Genomic DNA, 20,054 nt, shown 5'->3' with positions numbered 1-20,054 from the left:
CAAGACCATCATCAAGAAAAGTGGAAAATTCATATCAACATTCGGAATCATTCACATCCATGTTGAAAGATTTAATTAAATTGAAACTTGACATTCCTACCATGCAATTTAAAAAGAAAAATTCACGAGAAAACATTGGAATGCCTACTAGATCAAGTGATATTTATGATCGAGTAAAGAATGTGATGGATATGTGCAAGGAAATTAATACAGGAGAAAATGCCATGTTTAATGTGACCTTCACGTGTCAAGATTCGCAACCATTGGTGGTTGGTCAAGTAGCAAGACCTTGTTCTGTCGAGAAGGACAAGGTATTGTTTCCAGAGAAATGCATGCCTATTGATACTTTAAGAATTGAGATTTGTTTCAATTATAGTAATTCAATTTCAGAGCTGAGCAAATTCACAAATTATGCATTGAAGAATGAAGAGGAAATTATCAATTCTCTTATAACGATTATCGATCATGATAATCATCAAGTTTACTTCAAGCTGAAAACTAATTATTTCAATGAGGAAAAGGAATCACTTGATAGATATATTGTAATTGGAAAAATGGATAATAGTGAACATGCCTTTATATTTGATGTGAGCCATTTTGCAGAGAGTTGTGGAGTTATTCCAAAGAATTTGAAACATATTTACAAACTGTGCATGCCTTCAGATTTGGCCAAACATTTTGAAAATCTTAAATCTGGAAACTCAACAAATTCGGATAAAAGTGTTAGAAGGGTTGGATTTGGAATATTCTTTAGAGCTGATACCTTATCCGATAGATATCGCTGTAGGTGGTATTACAATAACCATACGATAGCAACAGATAGCTCTTTAATTGGACTGGTAGGATCAAACAGCAAATATGGCAATTATGGGATTCAGATTTTGGCAGAAACCTCAAGTGTTTACGGATGTAATTACACGGGTGTGATAGATGTTGGATATTACAAGTTTAAATTGAGTGGGTGGACTAAATATGAGTCTTATCAATCTGCTCATCATTACACTTGTAAATTGACTCAGGAAGTTAAGTATTTGAATAAATAATTCAGAAAGCATTTCCAATTGCTTTATATTTCATAACCTTGGCCACATCAGGACAGGAGGAAACTAGCATGGTAGTAAACATTGGAAGTTAGGTTTTTGAAGTGGTAAATTATGGAATTGAATTCAACATTACAAAAATAACTTTCAATTTCTTAATTTCAAACAAAAGAAAAAAAAATATGGTAGTAGGTAAAAGCAAACAAAAACGTCGTCGTTGTATCGACCCATTCTATTTCAAAACTACATTCCTTGTCAAATCTCCCTATTTCGAATATTCCAAGACGAAACATGATGAATATGCATCAATTTCAACACCTAAATTACCAAACTCAACTCTGGATTTTCCTCTAATATTCACACCAGTCACCAGAGCAATAGGTAAAACTGCCTCAAAATTACCAACTCATGAAAAGGTTTTGAATCGTTCGATTGAAACTTTTGCCCCAGATATCATGTCAGTCAAGTCTGATCTTGATTACAATGTAATTAATTTGAAAATTTACACAATTTCGGAAAGAGGACATGCTGAAGCTGATTTTAATGGGTTTCGATTGACCAAAGAAAAATTAGCTTCAATTCCACACAAATTTCACACACTCATTACACTCAATCAAGTTTATAAGAGTTTAGATGGATATCAAGTGAGAATTTTCATGAGTGCAACAACAAGAGCACGAACTCTTCAATTGAAAAAGACATCCTATGCCAACAAGTCACAAATCAAAAAGATTCGAACTGTCATGCACCAAACAGTGGAAAAACACATTAAAAAGATGAAGATTCACGACTTTGTGGAAAGAATGGCTGTAAAAGGTGGAATGAGTAAGGAAATTTGTCAACAGTGTGAAAATATTTATCCAGTAAATGAGGAAATTCTCATTACAAAGATTAAGGTAGTTGAAAGACCACCAAGGGAAGAAAAATAGTTCCTCATAAACCAATTGTGTATTTTAATGTAAGCTCCTCCTCCATTCTTTCAAGAACTAGAAATTGTAAAATACTAATATGCCTATCTCTTAATAACATCAGAAAGTCAGATATTGATATCACATACATAGCCTCTCTTCTCTCTTCGAAGATGGTTGATTAATTTGTGTTTGTGAATGCTTTTCTTCACCAACTTCAAACGAAACAGAAAAAATGAAACGAAAGGAAACAGATGATCATTCTGATCTTGACGAAATTCCAGATAAAAAATTCAAACAGATTCCGATCAGCAATATAACAACTAATCACTCTTTTAAGTTTTCAAAGGATATTTGCTTTGAAGTTTTGACTTTTTTAGAGAGTAAAATGATTATCCAAAATTGTTTTTTAATTTCGAAAAGATTTTTTAAAATTGGAAATAGTTTATTTAGTTTTGATGTTAAATTTAATACAAAATCATCATGGTTGAAATTTTTACAAGTTTTGAAGGATGATAATAGAAGTTCTACCTATGTTTCGAATATTAAGGGAATTTCTTTGCATAGAACAATTGATATTTCAAGCGATCCAGGAATGAAGTATCTATGTAAGGTAATTCACAATCAATTGACCTATCTAGATGTGAGTGGTAATACGAGATTTGTTCAAGAAAATGGATTTTATTTGATAGGTTCTTTGAAAAACCTTCAAACGTTGAACATTTCTTCAGTTTTTAAATTTTATTCTAGAAAGAAAAGAAACAATTCTCCAGATTTGGAACACCTTGTTACTTTGGACAAGTTAAGGACATTGATTGTTGAAGAAAATGATTTGAATGATAAAGATTGTGAAGCAATTTGTAAATTAACTCAATTGACAGAATTAAATATTGGAACAAACCACATTGACTCTGAAGGAACAAAACTTATTTGTAAATTGACTGGTTTGAAATCATTAAATATGGACTGTAATAGTATTGGAGATCTAGGAGCAGAGTATATTAGTCAAGCGATGACACAACTAACCTGTCTCTCTGTTTGGGCATCCGACATTGGTGATGGTGCTGCAAGACAATTAGTATCACTACAGCTGTTACAATCTATTTGCATTAACAATATTGATCATAATGTTGCCACATATTTGAGAAATTCTCTTCCAAATCTCAAAGTGGATGAAATAAGAGAACGAGGATGCTTTTATGAAGATGATCTTTTATCTGATAACGAGTGATTTATTTAAACTTGTTCATTAGCAGTGAGATTGATTAATTCAAAGTATTGACGAAGAGCATCGGCCAAGACTTCAGGTAAAGTTTGAATGTCTCTCAAAATTATGTAGAATGGGAATGGGAACTTTTCAATATAATAACTAAATGTTAATGGTTGTTTTGGATCTGAAGTAGAGTTGATACTCTTTACATTGAGAATAGAATCCTTTGGATTTGGATTATCAATCAAAATGAAAACGAAAAGAATCTTCTTTTCCTGTCCTTCTCTGACCAATTTAACAATTCTATCTCTTTCTAACATTCTACCATCTGAAATAATAAATGCCAATTGATATTGTTCGCTATTGTTAGAGAATTCCATAGACTTGTAATTTTCCATAAGTTGAATGGTATCTGACAGGAAGTTAACAATTTGAGTTTGATTTTGTTTGAATGTGAATTGAGAGAGGATTTCAGCACCGGTTTCATCAGTGAATGGTTTCTCGAAAGGATGTAACAATTTCATCTTTTCACCAAAGCTAACAACACCTAATTGACCTACTTCAAGTTGTGACATGGCTCTAGAAATCAATGTTAAAGCTTCACAAGCCATTTGACCAGCATGGTTATCATTCATAGACTTGGAATCATCGATAGCCAAAAGAATTTGGTAATCTCTCTTATTTGGTTTTGTTCTTCTAAGCCAAATCTTATCCTTTCTAAATTGACTGGCAATATAAGGAATAATCTTCTTCATGTTAATTCTTTTACCAGTCTTGTAGTCACCCTTGAGTTTAGTAGCCAAAGTTGGTTCAAGAATCAATCTTAATTGTTCGCACAATTCTTGAGACAAGCTTGATGTCAAAATATCAAACTTCTTCCAAATTTCCTTACTATTGTTTACATTTTCTTCATTATTTCTCCATTCGTTGAGAGATGATTCAAGCTCTTCTCTCATCATCTTAATGTCATCCATACTTAATGGTTTAATTTCTGGTTCTTCAGTCTCAATTTCTTCTTCTAAAGCTTCAGTCTTGGTGTGGATAGTACTTTCAAAGTTGGTTTGGACAAAATCTACCTTCTTATTTGAAGGTTCAAATTGAATATCTTCCATATCTTCATCCTCGTCTTCGTCTTGTTCTAATTTCTTATCCAACTTGGATGAAATACTTGGCTTTGAGTCGGCATTATTACCTTCCTTTTCGTCCTTCTTCTTTTCCTCACCAAATTCATCCTTCTTCTTTTCTTCAGTCATTTCTTCATCTTCATCATCCTCTTCGCCATCTTCCATTGCTGGGAACTCCTTAGATTGTTCTTCGGTGGCATTAGACAAGATTTGATTTTCTTGTTGGTCCTTATCGGCATCATTTTCTTCAACAAACTCAAAAGCTTCGCTCTTTTCACCTTCATCTTGCTTGTTCTTTTCATTTTCTTGTTTGTTTCTCTCGACGAGGTTGAGCTTCTTCTTCCAATTCTTCATGGCATCACCCAAGCTTCTGAGAGGATTTGGATCCATTTGCATTTGGCCGGATTCTGGCTCTTGGTCAGCATTATTATCAGTACCTTGATCCATACTTTCACCCATTTCATTCTTATTGGTGTCTTTACCACTTTCTTCAGCATTGTTATTCTTCTTTTCTTGTCTTTGTTCATTTTCAGCTGAATCTTCCTTAATATCAGAAGCTTTACCAGCAGTTTGTTTAACACCAAATGGAGTTTCTTTGAGATCCTTAGAATCAGCTTCTTCCTCTGCAGTATGGGCCTTTTCTTCCTCTTCTTGTTCATTTTCCTTTTCACCATCTTCGTCATCATTGCCATCTTCGTCCTTTTCTTGTTTGTTTTCAGATTCCAAGTTTGGATCGATAGCATCTTGATTGTCTTCATCTTGTCCACTAATATTTTGGTCTTCTGGAGCGATATCTTCGGTGTCAACTTGTTCATCAATTTCTTCATCCTTCTTCTTCTTCAAGTCTTCATCACCGTCAGCATCTTCATTGTCTCCTTCTTCCTTATCTTCACCATCCTTGTTTTCTTCATCACCTTCTTGTTCATTTTGATTTTCTTCATCGCCTTCTTGTTCATCTTCAGAAATTTCCAAATCATCCATTTGTTGATCATTGTCTTTTCCATCTTGATCTTCACCATCCTTATCTTGGTCTTGGAATTCATCATTGAATTTATCATCCATATTATCTTCGAATTCTTCTTGTTCAACAGCTTCTTCATCTTCTTCGTATTCCATTGGCTTGTCATCCTTCTTTTGCTTGTCCTTTCTATTATCTTGTTGATGATCATCATTTTCATTTTCTTGCGCTTGAAGTTCGCTATCTTGTTGTTGAGGATTGTCATTCTTATCGGAACCTTCTTCAGTCTTGTCATCTCTGTCATTTTCATTTTCGTCCCAGAGTTTTTCATCAAGTTGTTCCTTATTTGGATCATCTTCATCTATTTCACCCATTTCCTTATTTTCATCTTGTTCTTCATCTTGATCTTGTTCCTCATCATCCTCTTGTTCGTCAACTTCTTGCTTTTCAGCTTCAAAGTCTCCGTCCATTTCGATAGCATTATCGTTCTTTTCAAGGTCCTTATTACCTTCTTGTTGTTGCTTATCCTTTTCGTTCAATAATTGATCTTCATTGTCAATTTGATCACCAATATCATTGATACCTTCACCATCGTCCATACCAGTACCAGAACTAAAGTCAACACCATCACTTTCTCCTTCACCTTGTTCTTCGTCATCCTTACCACAGAAACCTTGCTTGCACAAAGTTGAGAAGATATTGAGGAGAACATAAGTGAGTTTGGAAATACTCTTGTGATAATAAACAAGAGGAATCTTGAGGGTATCAACAACACCATCCAATCTTTGCAATAATGGAGCTAAGTTACTCAACAATTCTGTAAGACTGTTTGTAATGTTTTGAGAATTCTTACTATTGTCAACGATGAATTCAATCATTCCAGAAATGTCCTTGTTAATCTTGGCCAAACCAGTAGTGATAACTCCATGACATCTATCAATAAATTCTTCAAGTCTTTGAATGGAGTTATTCTTGCTCAAGTAAGAAGCAGAGTAAGTGTCATCTTCTTCATCATCTTCCTTCTTTCTATTCTTGAGTTCTTCAGAGGCTGATTTCATAGTTTCTTCATATTGAACTTGTTCTTCAGAGCAAGCCTTTACCAAATCTTGGATAGTCAATTGAATAGACTTGACAGCATGCTTGTAAAGCTTGGCAAATGATGAAATAGAAGCCAAATCAAACTTGTTATTACTGGCTTCTTCTGCAACAATTGATTCATAGGTAGTTTTGACTTGATCAAACTCTTCAACAAGACTAATCAATTCCTTTGATTTTGGAAGATCAGAGGTTTCAGAAACAAACTTGTTGAGAATACCTCTAGCGTTTTGCAAAGTCTCGAGATTTTCGGAAAGCTCCTTCAAATCCTTAGTACTGAAGAGTTGAGTTCTATTCATAATTCTTTCTAAAAGATCGACGCTTCTATCAATGATACTCTTGGCATCTTCAATAGTCTTCAAAGGTTTATCATAAGCACTATCATGCTTTGAGAGAGCTGTGTATAGAGAAGTGATTTGGGCAACCAATTCATAGAGTCTAAAGACATATCCTGATTGTACATTCAACAATTCTCTAGCCTTGCTTTGTGAAATGATAACACCTTCATCCTTTTCATTTTCAAAGCTTTGCTTCAAATGTTTCAAGGTTGAAAGGAAAGACTTATTAGCTTTTTGGCTTGCTTCAATAGTACCCAAGATTCTTCTGTGTTTCATTGTGAGGAAGAACAAATTGTCTGGATAACCTCTCATCTTGGTTTGTTGAGACTTGATATCACCAGAAACTTCGCCTTCAAAGGTGAGTTTAAAGTTTTGAACACTGAAAATGTTCTTAAAGTAATAGTCATCAGCCTTCTTGAAAACTTCTTGAACATCATTTGAAGTGAGGTTATTCAATGAGAATCCAACATCTGGAATTTGGAAAATCTTGTCAATAGCAGTTTCAGATCCAACACTCTTCTTCAAGTAGGAAATGCCCATTTCCTTAAGTTCTGTCAACAAAGTAACGAGAGCTCTCAATTTCATACTCTTTGGAGAATTTTCCTTGTTGAGAAGTTGGGTTTGTTCAATAATTTCAACACTAAAATCTTCAATATTGCTTGTTACAGCATCAAATTCCTTTGGAACAGCACTCTTGATGATCAAGTTTTCAAAGTTCTTTCCAACCAATTCATAAATAACTGGAAGTCTATCTACAACATTCTTGGAATCTTCCATAAATTCCTTTTCAATAACAGAAAGCAATTCCTTTTCCTTTTTGGTATATGAAAGACAATTCTTAAATTCGTGGCTCTTGATAAGATTCTTGCCTCTGTTCATAGTTTGTTGAATAATGTCGTCTGGTTCATCAGCAATAAACTTCTTATTCTTTCTCTTCTTGATCTTCTTATTCTTGCTCTTTCTCTTAGGCTTCTTCTCAGATTCTTGGATAATTTCAGAAGCAGCAGCAAGTTCATCATACTTGTCCCACAAATCTCTAGCTGGTTTGACGAGAACTTCACCAAAACCTTTAGAGAATTTAGCAAGGGCTCTTCTAGACTTCTTAGTTGTGAATCTGATGGCATCAATATTTACATCTTCCCATTTAGTGAGAGTGATAAAGTCTCTGAGTTTAGTTTCCAAAGGTTGCTTTTCTTGGTCAAGTCTTTCTTCAAGCTTACCGGAGAATTGAGAATAATACTTGTGCAAATTGAAAATAATATCTCTAATCTTAGTTCTAACTTCTACATCATCAGAATACTTTCTTTCAATTTCTGCAGCTAAATGTTGATAGAAGTTATTCAACAATCCAAGACGATATTCAAAGTCACCAATGGTTGATGTTCTGATAAAGTCATCACAAATACCAAAGAAGTCTTCAATGATCTTGGTGAGTTCTTCCATCTTGAAACTACTATTACAAATCATATTGTAGAATCTGAACCACCAATTAATAGATTTGTTCTTGTATTCTCTATTCTTCAAATCATAAATACCCTTCCAGTTTTCTAATTCCATTCTTCTCCATCTAATAATGAGACCAGATAATTTTCTAATTTCATCCTTCAAAGAATTTACATGAGCTGTAAGATATTCTTCCCATTCACCAGCTTTGATTAATACTAATTCAAGACCAGTAAGAATCTTAATGATTGGACTAGTAATTGGTTGATTGAGAATATGTTCAATAATCTTGACCATTTCTACAAGGATTGGGTGACCCTTTTGTTCTTCAGTACTGTACTTCTTGATCAAGAAGTTCAATCTTTGAAGCATACTGAAGAGAGTGCTGAAAGCAAGAGTAATTTCTGGAATATTTGGTTCAGTGTAAACTTCACTGTATGCCTTGAGTTTAGCTTCCTTTGAATTATCAACCTTAACCCAGAGATTATTCAATGCTCTACTTCCGAAAAGAACAAGTGGAAGATATCCTGAAGAAGTCATATCAATTTGGTATTTTCCGTTGAGTGTGTTAATGATATGAACAGCTACATTAAAGGATTCGTCAAACATCTTATTTCTAATAGTGTCAATAGTATCAACAGGTCTAAGTTGACTAGAGGAAGAGATGAAGGAGAAGATATCCTTGTGAGTACGAACCAAGTAGTCAATTTCTCTTTCATCATGAATAACCTTGTTAACTCTTTCCAAGAGTGACTTTTCAGATATCAAGGATTCCTTCTTCTCTGACAAATTCATAATATTCTTTTCCTCGGTTGGTGCATTGAATTGAGAATAATCTTCGCTATAAGTTGGGAACATGGTTTCCATTTCTTCTTCCAAAATTTCTTCTTCAGTTTCGATTGTTGTCTTTCTTTCCTTGTACTTGTAGAAGTTGTCTTCTTCAGCCTTCTTCTTTTCAAGTTCATCTTCAACAGATTCGAACAAGTTAGAGTACATTACGAAAACTTGGTTCAATAATTGGAGGTTATGGATTGTATTGTCTTGGCTGGAAGTTTGAGAAACTGTAATCAACAAACATCTGGACATCAAGACACGCAAAACCTTGGTAGCTGTTTCATATTGCTTACACTTGGATTGTGTATTGGCAGAGTTTTCAATAGACTTGAGCCATTGTTGAACGATAGCCAAATCATCTTCAATAGTTTGAACCGAGTTACAAGATGGGAAGGAGAGAAGATGGTTCAAAATTTGATTGACAGTATTTTGTTCAGACTCATCCTTCTTAGCAAGTGAACCATAACATAATAATCTCAAACCGTACTTGATATGATAAGCAGATGAAGCAAATGGCAATGCCAAATCTTCAAAACCAAACGAATTCTTCAAGATCTTTGATTTAATGTGAGAGTGGCTGTTTGCTTGATAGGATTCTTCCTTATTGATAAGTTCAGCAACCATATCTTGCTTGTCATCATTATCACTTTCAAAGAACTTTATCAAACTATTAGACAAGTTCTTGATAACTTCATGTTGGTCAGCCAAACTCTTCATTTCACGATACATATCAATGAATGAAATATTAGTTGGTCTGTTAATAACCTTTGGAGTTATCTTATCAACAATTGATTGAATATTTGTAATATCCTTTTCAATCTTGTCAGAAATGATATTTCTACCACTTCCGCTAATGAAACGCTCAATAGAAGTCATAATTTCAAGTTTTCCTTGAAGAACTTGAATATCTTCCTTGAGATGCTTATCATAAATTGCATACTTCAAAGTTGGATCCAAAGAATTGGCTGGAATGAACAAATTCATTCTAGTTTCACCCAACTTTAACCAAGCCAAACCACGATTCATCAAATCCTTATTCTTATCTTCATCTCTTGTGCAAATGAGATTGCAAACAGAAATGATATCATTTTTCTTAGCCTTCAATCTTCCATCATTTGATGATTCAATAATCTTAGTAAGATCTTGGACGGAAGCTTGTTTAGTTGCACACAAAGAATCAGTAATATCTAACAAGAGTTGGAAAGATGCTTCTGGGAAGCTCTTCTTGAAACTCAACAAAGTATCACAATACAAATAAACAAGATTATTCCAATCTACTTCTTCAGATTGTACATTATCAACATTTGTACAAATGAATTGTACGACCTTCTTAAGTTGGTCAATCTTGATATGTCTTGAACGAATAGGAATATTTTCCCAACCACTCAACAATTTCAAAATGTGCACAGAGTTAACATCTTGGAATAATCTGTTTGGACCAGCAAGATCATCTCTCGAAACTGGAGTTTCAGTAGAATCAGAATTTTCAAACATGGATGTATTGTAGGTATTTTCCCAAACTCTTTCATTCCAGTAAATCCATACAAAGTGAAGCAATGAAGGAATGCCTAAGGCAATCTTCTTAATTTCATCAGCAGAGTTTGTTTCCAAGTTAGAAATTCTCCATAACAATAATTGATATGGAACGAGATCAAGTGGACCACGAGAACAGTTTTGCAAGATAAAGTCAATCAAATGTCTTCCCTTTGCAACAGCTGTTGACAATAAACGCTTAATTTCCTTAACATCTGAAGAAGCATCAAGACGTTTAAGAATGTAGCCAATCTTTGAAAGCAAAGTTACTACATTCATTTCATGATGCATACTCTTATAGTCAAACAATGGAGAAATTGCTTGTGTGGAGTGCAAAGAAGCAGCATTGATGTGCTTCTTGTCAGGAGCAGTAAATTCAGCAATATCACGGAAGATCTTATCCATAACAAGTTCTTGTTCTGACTTGGTAGCCAATTCCTTGTATGGTGTGTAAACGTCTTCAGAAATTTCTTGCTCCTTTGGTTTAGCCTTTTCTAAGAGCTCTGGAACAGTTCTAACATATTGAAGAAGCTTTTCTTGGTCTGGATGATTAGGTTCTTGTTGAAGTAACTTGACAGTACTCATAGCATTATAAACCAACTGCTTCAATTCCTTAGATTCAGTATTTGAAGAGGTATTAACTGAAAGATAATTAGTAATAGTATCTTCGATTTCCTTCAATTCAACTGAAAGAGAAATGGTAGGTTTACCACAATTCTTGTATAAAGTATTCTTCTTTCCAACACTGTTAAAGTTGCTAATAACCAAACCATCAATTTCACCCATGAATGTGCATAATTGTTCATAGAGTCCATATGGTGTTTCAGAAATATTCTTCTTCTTTCCAGAAGTGGCAGGCTTCTTGACTTTAACCTTTAAGAATTCTTTGGCTAACCAGTTCCAATAAATAAAGAACTCTTCAGAAAGCTCAGCAGTATGAGATAAATAGAACCACAACTTGTCTCTACATCTCAACATGCCACTAATATCATCCAAACTACAAACAGATTCGTCAACTTTAGAATTCATAATGGCATCAACAAGCTCATCAATTTGAACAAATAAAGTATAAAGATGTACAACAACTCTGTTTGGTGCTGTACTTCTGTGTTTTGGATTGAGATGGTAATAATATGATTGATGAAGCAATGAAGACTTATTTTCAACAATAGTACCTTGGAATTCAACAGCAATACTTTGTTGTTCTTCGTATTTACGTTTTTGTTGAGATGTTAAAATAGTTGCAGCATCAAAAACATAATTATCCTGTTCGTTAATCAATCCCAAATATTGGAGTCTAGCAAACAATTGCTCGCTATATTTCAAGTTCATTGGTTGAGAAGCAATAATCTCAGAGAATCTTTGAGTGACTGTTTGTTGCATATTCTTGAATATCTTTTGAATTTTCTTTGAAACTTCACAACCCTTTCTCGTATTCAACAATTCAATACCCTTTGTTAACAATTCTTCAAGAATCTTATCAGATTTACAAAGAGTAAGTAATCTTTGCAACCAAATTACTCTAATATCAATATCTTTGAATGAGGAAACATCAATAAAGTATTCCAAAGCATATTGCATATCATTAATCAAGTTTGATGTTGAAGATGTATCCATAACATCAGCTGAAATGATAGTTTTTTCTACATCATTTGTTTGCAAGAAATGAGGTGGTAAATCAGTAACAAGAATCTTCCATTTAAGTGAATCAAGAAGTTTCTTTGTGCTATCATTATGATCATTTGATTCAGCAACTTTGAGACTAAGATAATTTCTGATAATATCATACAATCTGGCAGATTGTCTAAAAACTGTTCTGAACAAAGATTTGTCGCACTTGAATGCATTAGCAGCAACAAATGTTGATGGGAATCCATGATCATTTCTTGGTAATTGCTTGGCACATTCCTCTAATTCACTTTCAGCAATATCGACAGCTGACTTTGAAGAACATCTACTTCTAATGTAAACACAAGAAATAGCAGCCTTGAAAGCATTTGTAATGTTCAAACCTTGCTTAACTTCAGAGTTGAATACTTCAGCACATCTCAACAAGTCACGAATAGTTGGACGATCTTCTTCTGGTAAAAAGATCTTTTGAGTGAATTTAGCGTGATAGTCCATGAGAACATTACACAAATGTGCAGATGGTACACCATTATTAGCCAAGAGAGTAAAAGCATCTTGTGAAGGAATAGTAATTGGGAACATTGAGATTTCAATACCTCTGTTTCTCATAGCTCTAGAAATTTCACCATATTTTGGATCCATAACCATGAAAATTCTAAAGTGTGGATGTGGTTTAACAATACGGATTTCTCCATCAACCAAACCTCTTTCATTCACAACCAAAACACCTTCAGGTTCCAAGAGAGAATTCAATCTGTCAAGGACGGTTGGATTACAGAAGTTAACATTGTCAATGAGAATCCAGTTACCAGCTTCCAAAGAACGAATCAAAACACCATCGTTCCATTCAAATCTTCCTTTAACACCCATTTCCAAAAGCTTACTTAAATTATCCAATTGTTGAATAATAGCTTGCTTTTCATCACTTTGATATTCCAAGTTATCGAATAGAGTTTCACACATACTCTTCAATTGTTCAATACCAGAGAATGAAGCATCCTTCTTAGCAGTTGCATCATAAGTTGTCCATTGGTTATACAACAACTTAAGAGCATCGAATCTAAGATTTTCATCATTTAAGAATGCAATTCTGGCGAGTTCATCAATCTTAATCTTAATAAAACTGGCAATCTTTCTAACTTTTTGAATAGGATCTACTTGTTCAAAACCACCCAAAAGTTCGACAGTATCAGTGGAACTACTCATAGAGAATTCACTTAACATATTTCCTGTCATTTGAGCAATCAATCTAACAATAGAAGTTTTACCACAAGCAGATGGACCATTGACAATAGTCAAATAGTTCATTTCAATACATTTCATAATATTTTCGAGTGGGTTCAAGAAGGATTGCAACAAGATCAAATCTTGTGATGATGTACTTGGGGCATGGTTATCCTTATCAGAATCGTCAAATGAACTATTCTTTAACAAAATAGAAGATCCAATTTGAACAGCACCAGGAGTGATGGTATATGTTGGATTAGTTTCACAAGGGAAATCCTTTCCAGTCAATTCCTTGTAAACTCTTTCCACATGTTTACGATCTTCTACTGTTCTCATTCTTTGCTTGTACATACAATCGATCATTCTCATTGGATCAATTGGTTTGGTACAGTCCTTGTTCAATTCTCTTTCCTTCTTCAATAATTCACACCATCTGAAAACATCTCTCAAGTTGAATTCCCAAGGGCTTCCCTTTCTACCAAAACGATAGAGCTCCATGGTTTCTTTGTGCATTTTTCTGTTAAAGTCAATCATCAACTTGATGTTTTCTTCTCCAATATCACCATGAATAGAATTAAGGATGAAAGTCAAATCTTCTGGTCTCAATTCATCAACATAGACTTGAGTGAAACGATTGAGGAATGACTTTGGTAAACCCTTTCTACCACCACCTTGTTGTAAAGGATTTTGGCATGCAAAGATACGGAAACCTTCTGGGCATTTAACAGTTTCGTTAATTTCAGGAATATAAATTTCAGCACGGTGATCCAAAACAGAGTTCAAACCTTCAAGAACTGATTGAGATGCAAGATTCAATTCATCCAACAAAACCCAATCACCATTACGTAAAGCTCTCAAGAAGATACCATCACACCATCTGAATTGACCTCCAGAACTTCCTTCAACAGGCAAATCAGTACCTAACAAGTCCATCATATCTGTTTGTTCACTCAAGTTAATTCTAACAATATTGTGACCAGATGCTTTAGCAATAGCAGAAATCAAAGATGTTTTTCCTACACCAGGACTACCTTCGAGAAGTAATGGCTTTCTGAGTTGCATAGCTCTGAGGACCTTCATGACATTTCTGCCAGTAGTTGGAGCATCCAAAGCATAAACAATCTTTCTTTCACTACTTTCACCACATTTAACATAGAATGGATGATATCCAAAGTATTCTGAGGATTCTTTGGTCTTGTTACTTCTAATGGCAGTGTAGTTTTCATTGAGGAAAACATCTCTATAATATTCGAGTTGTTCAGTGCTCAAAACATTTTCTTGAGCAATCTTATCAAGTAAGAAAGTAAAGCATTCCTTTCTGAGCAATAATCTGTTCTTGGCAGAAGAGTCAGTACCTACACCAATACTTTCCAAGATAACTGTGTCAACACCGTGTAAAAAGGCACCATATGCATCCATGTCAAGTTTAGCAACAGCCATATTCATAAACTGAACCCATGAAATGACATCTCTTACACTCAACAATCTCTTAGTTCTCTTAGACTTGAAGAATTGAACAAATTCAACCATTCTAGTATTAAAACTCTTGATTGATTGATCTAATTTGCTTGCAACAATAATAGCCAAGTCTTCAGAAACAGACAAACTTGGAACATAAATTTCAGTGAAACGATTTCTCAAAGCAGGAGAAAGTTCTCTCTTACCAAAGTCACCTCCAGGGTTCATTGTTGCCAAAATTCTAAACTTATCATGAGCAACAATACTTTCGATCTTTTCAGATCCTCTTTCTGGGAGAGTTAATTCTCTTGAAGGTTCCAATACACTGTTCAAACGTTCAAGAACAGCATCTTCAGCCAAAGAAATTTCGTCAATAAGGAAAATTTCACCACTCTTCATTGATTGAACAAGAGGTCCATCATACCAAGTGAAAAGAGCCTTCCATTTTTGATAGATATCTCTTATAATCAATTGTTTTTCCAATAGTTCCTTTTCCTTAAATTCATTCTTTTGCTTTTTCTTTTGAGGTTCTGCTAATTTTCTTTCCTTAGCAAGCTTTTTGCAAATATCTTCCAATCTCTTGACTTTCTTACCAATACTTGTTTCGTTACCAAAATTAATATCGAGTGAGTATTTAGTATTAGCTGTGGTAATAAATTCTTCTATTAATTCTTCTAATTCTATCTTTAACTTTTCTCTACCTCTTACAGGACGAAGAGAACCCAAGATATCGCTTGTTTCGGTATGTTGGTGACAATTGAGAATTCTCAAATGTTGTTCATAAATATCAGCATAAACTTGACAAACAGTTGTTTTACCGGTACCAGTATCACCAACAAGCAATGCAGGCTCACTGAATTGAAGACATTTACCAACAAGGACGTACATTCTCTTCATTGTCTTTGTCCAAACAATAGTACTACCAGCAACTTGTAAGTTATCAAGCTCTTTTGGATTGTACATTCTTTCGAGATCAAGTTTAGTCTTGAAAACCTTTTCCAAAATTTCTTTAACAATATCCTTTTCTTCATCTCTACGAAGTCTTTCTGCCAAAAGCATAAAACCTTCTTCAGCAGCATTTTGGTTATAGTTAATCTTTTCATCAGCACCCTTCATACGTTCAGCCCATCTGAACAAATCTCTTGGTGTAATATTACTCTTACCAGCAAAAATCTTACTACTTTGTCTTCTTTGTTGAAGTTCTCTCATAACAGAAACAAGCTTTTCAGCATGTTGGTTAGAAATTTGACATCTTCTGTGAAGAATAGTCACTAATTCACCTCTTGGAATTTCATCAATGTGAAGTTCCAAAAATCTGTTTCTGAAAGCACGAGATAAAACCTTTCTACCACCATAAAGACCTGGAGGGTTTTGAGTGGCAAAGAGTTGGAAATGTGGATGTGGTTTGACAGTTTCTTGAGTTTCTGGGATGAACAATTCTCTATTATCGTCAAGCAATCTGTTAAGAGCTTCTAAAATATCAGATGGAGCCAAGTTCAATTCGTCCAAAACTAACCAATATCCATTTCTAACAGCTTCAACAAGGATACCTTCTTGGAAGACAAGTTTTCCTTGAGAGTTGGTAATATAAGAACCAAAATATTCTTGAAGATCAGTACTTTCGTGATTGTTAATTCTTACAAATTTGTGACCAGTCATTTTAGCAAGATATTGAACCATACTAGTCTTACCAGCAGAAGTTGGACCTTGAAGTAATACAGGGTACTTGTTAGTCTTGATAGCTCTAGCAAGATTCTTCAAGTTTTCTTCTACTGTATCAGTAATAATAAAATCAGCTGGTTGCTCTGGTGCGAATTGACCTTGTGGCAACCAAAAGTGTTTAAACAAAACAAAATCACCACTAGCTGGTTGACTTGGAGCTTGCTTAAGAGAATTATCAACATTCTTTTGTTTGAAGAAACAAGTTCTAATCATCTTTTCAACTGTGGATGAACAAGCAGAACTCAATAAGGTTAAGAAACCCATAGAGAAACCTTCATAGAGAGATCTTTCCATACCATAGTCCTTCATAACAAAAACGGCATAGTCCAAACTTCTTGTCAAGGTACGTAAACTGTAATGAGGTCTTTGGGAAGCACCATCAGAAAGTTCAGCTTCTGACTTTTTCTTTACGTCCAAATAAAAATTAACAATATCATCAACTGGTGGATGTGGTACAGTTGACAAATATCTAGAAACAACAATCTTCAAGTCGTCCTTGTCAGTTAATTCGTGAACATAAAACTCGGAAAATCTATTTCTCAAACCAGGTGGCAAATTCTTTTTACCAATATCAGTTGGAGGATTCATACAAGCAAAAATTCTAAAGTTTGGATGTCTCTTAATTGGTTCAGTATCACCTTTTTCAGTAATGAATAAGGTTCCTTCTTCACCTTCTAATAAAGAGCTCAATCTTTCAAGTGTTTCTGTAGAGGCCAAGTTAATTTCGTCGAGTAAGATCCAATGACCTTCCTTAAGAGCCTTAACCAAGGTACCTTCTACGAAAGAGAAAGCAAAGCTATTTTGTACAAGTATTTGTTGTTGATTAAATTTGTCAACACTTTCTTTGAATTTAGTCCAATATTGTTTGAGTGTTGATGTCTTATCAGAAGTCTTTTGCTTCTTTGTTCCAGAAGAAGAACCTTGAGTCTTCTTTCTCTTCTTTGAATCTACTTCTTCTAACTTTTCATCAACTACTTCATCAACTTTTGAAAGTTTTTGATCAGCAAGATCAATTATCTTATTCAACATCATGATGAATTGAGCCCAGCTCTTCTTTGTGTATAAATCTCTGACTTTTTTCAATGTTACTTCGTTTTCCTTTGAAGGGAAAGTAACTGAAAATAATTGTTCAAAATTGCTCTTTACAGAAGCTGCAAGTATTTTCAAATCAACTGGTTTATAACCACCAATAAAATCTGCAGAGTCTGTTTGTTGATTCAAGTTATGTACAAGGAGTTTTTTACCCATCAAGTTGGCCAAATATTGAACAGCAGTAGTTTTACCAACACCAGTTTCACCGTTCAATAAAATTGGTTCGTTCATCTTTATACAGGCACCAACTCTTTCCATCATTCTTAAACTTTGCTTGGTGTGAGCAAAGTTACTATTTTTGTTAAGAAGTTCTCCAAGATTCTTCTCATCTCTTTCTAGGGAAATTCTACCGACTGTTATCACTCCCTTTTCTTCATGTAATTGTGGTTTATAAGTCTTTAAATATTCTTCATAATTATAAATTTCCCACACAAGAGCAAGTGTTCCAACAACAGAATCATAAATGTCATGTTTGGCAATCATACCACAAAATACATCAATAGCTTCATGGAAAATGTCTCTCTTAATTTGACTTAAAACATAGTTTTGATTCTTTTGAATCTTTTGTCCATAAAATCGTTGAACTCTCTCGCACCATTTGAGTAAATCTCTGAATGAGAAAAGTCTTCCAAAGCTCTTTAACTGTGTTGATTCAGATGATTGTTTCTCGGATTTTTCAGAATCATCCGAAATATGACCACTTCTCAAAGCGTCATATGTTTCAATAAACTTTGGAATTAATTGTTGAATTGATTCGAATTTAACTTTCAGAATATGTTCAATCTCCTTAGATGGTAATTTGTTTACCCTAACCTTAGTCCACAAGTTAGACATTGGAAGAACTCGTTGTCTTGTTGTTGTTCCATTGAGTGATTCTACAAGACTTTGAGTTGCAAACAATTGGAAACCAGTTGAAGCTGGAATAATTTCATCTCTAGATGGAAGGAAAAGATTACCTGACTCTACGAGTGGAATAATCGATGAAATGATATCAAATGGAGCCAAATCAAGATCTTCAATAAGAATCCATCTTCCTTCCATGACAGCCTTTGTCAATGCACCTGGTTGCCATCTGAATTCACCTGGAACATCAGTACAAACATATGTACCTAATAAATCCTTACTATCAAAAGATTCATCCAAATTGACTTTGATAAGATCTGTGTTTCCTGTAATTCTTGCTAATTCTTCTACGTAGGCTGTCTTACCAGAACCAATAATACCTTCCAAAATAATAGGATTTTCTTGTGCAACTCCCAATGCCAATGAACGCATATTTTCGAGTGATGTCTTTGTGAAAATCAATTTAGTCTTATCAGCTGAAATATTTTGTTGGGAAGATTTAATTTCACGAAGATTTTTGTGTAACCAAACACCACAAACATTTACCATAGAATCAGATTTGTGTGAAATGATGAGTTTATCTCTTGTTTCTTCTGTTGTTGTTTCCATATTTGAAGTCTCTGTATCATCATAGAAAGAAAGAGTATTTTCCAAATGGACTAATTCTTCACTTTCAATTTCTTCCAAAACATATGTCTTTAAATTATCAATCTTTGAATTGAAAAATTGGTCATCTAATTTCAATATAATTGAAACACATTTTGATGTTAGTGATTTGATATCCTTATTTTTGTGTTTTAAAAGCGAGAAGAATGGTGACCAATTCCACATTTTACAAAAATCAGATGGTGCAAAAATTAATAATCGTAAAGTAATTTCCAACAATGTTATGAGTTGTTTTTGATCAATTTTGTCTTCTTGATGGTTATTAACAATAGATTCTATGAGTGATGGTCTATCCTTAAAATATTGTTTGATGAATGTTTTGAATTGAGGATATAAAGGTAAAATTTTAGTAATGGCATTAATAGTATCATAATTACTATCCGTTGTATTGTTGTTATTGTTCAGTTTATCCATTACTTGTGCAACTAGAAGTGGTAAAATAGGTTTACAAATTCTAGCAATAGTGTATGTATATTCTTGTTTAATAAATAAAGATATTAAATATGTTTGAATACCCTTTATAATATATTGGTCAGTATCGGAAGAGTTAGATATCTAATTTTAATAATCGGATGATTGTTTTTCAATAATATCATTTTGTTATCCATCATGTACTTTGTCCATTAAAAACAAACCTTTTTTTGAAATGTTGTAACTTCCTTCTCAAGTGAAGGAAATTCTTTAGCGAGCACAACCAAGATATGACTATATGAAAAAGCAGTCTTTTCTTGGTTCGGTGCTGAGAGGGATGATTGTTTCAACATTTTTTTGTCTCTTTCAAATATTGTTATAATTCTTCAGTTAAGAGGTTGAAGCAAAATCCAGGCTCTCTGTGATTTATTTTTTCTCTCTTTCGAATCTTCTCTTGGTCTTTTTCACCTTCAACAAAAATGTGTTGCGCTTGAAGTGTGCATCTTTCTGTGAGGTATTATTA

The 20,054-nt window shown here is 34.0% G+C and overlaps 3 protein-coding genes across 3 annotated transcripts; 2 read left to right on the top strand and 1 right to left on the bottom strand.

The window, feature by feature from the left end:
- Nucleotides 1–140: 140 nt before the first annotated feature.
- Nucleotides 141–1,043, top strand: NAEGRDRAFT_64950 (uncharacterized protein; the record flags this gene model as incomplete). The annotated part of the gene is made up of 1 exon (XM_002679777.1): nucleotides 141–1,043. The coding sequence occupies one exon, from the start codon at nucleotides 141–143 to the stop codon at nucleotides 1,041–1,043; it is 903 nt and encodes a 300-aa protein (XP_002679823.1).
- Nucleotides 1,044–1,222: 179 nt separating this feature from the next.
- On the top strand, nucleotides 1,223–1,969 carry NAEGRDRAFT_64949 (uncharacterized protein; the record flags this gene model as incomplete). The annotated part of the gene is made up of 1 exon (XM_002679776.1): nucleotides 1,223–1,969. The coding sequence occupies one exon, from the start codon at nucleotides 1,223–1,225 to the stop codon at nucleotides 1,967–1,969; it is 747 nt and encodes a 248-aa protein (XP_002679822.1).
- Nucleotides 1,970–3,184: 1,215 nt separating this feature from the next.
- Nucleotides 3,185–19,884, bottom strand: NAEGRDRAFT_78945 (midasin; the record flags this gene model as incomplete). The annotated part of the gene is made up of 3 exons (XM_002679637.1): nucleotides 3,185–17,724; nucleotides 17,851–19,675; nucleotides 19,756–19,884. The coding sequence occupies 3 exons, from the start codon at nucleotides 19,882–19,884 to the stop codon at nucleotides 3,185–3,187; spliced, it is 16,494 nt and encodes a 5,497-aa protein (XP_002679683.1).
- Nucleotides 19,885–20,054: the final 170 nt, after the last annotated feature.

This window comes from Naegleria gruberi, assembly GCF_000004985.1.
Source record: "Naegleria gruberi genomic scaffold NAEGRscaffold_12, whole genome shotgun sequence".
Lineage (NCBI taxonomy): Eukaryota > Heterolobosea > Eutetramitea > Acrasida > Naegleriidae > Naegleria > Naegleria gruberi.
This window is presented reverse-complemented; position numbering and strand designations above follow the sequence as displayed.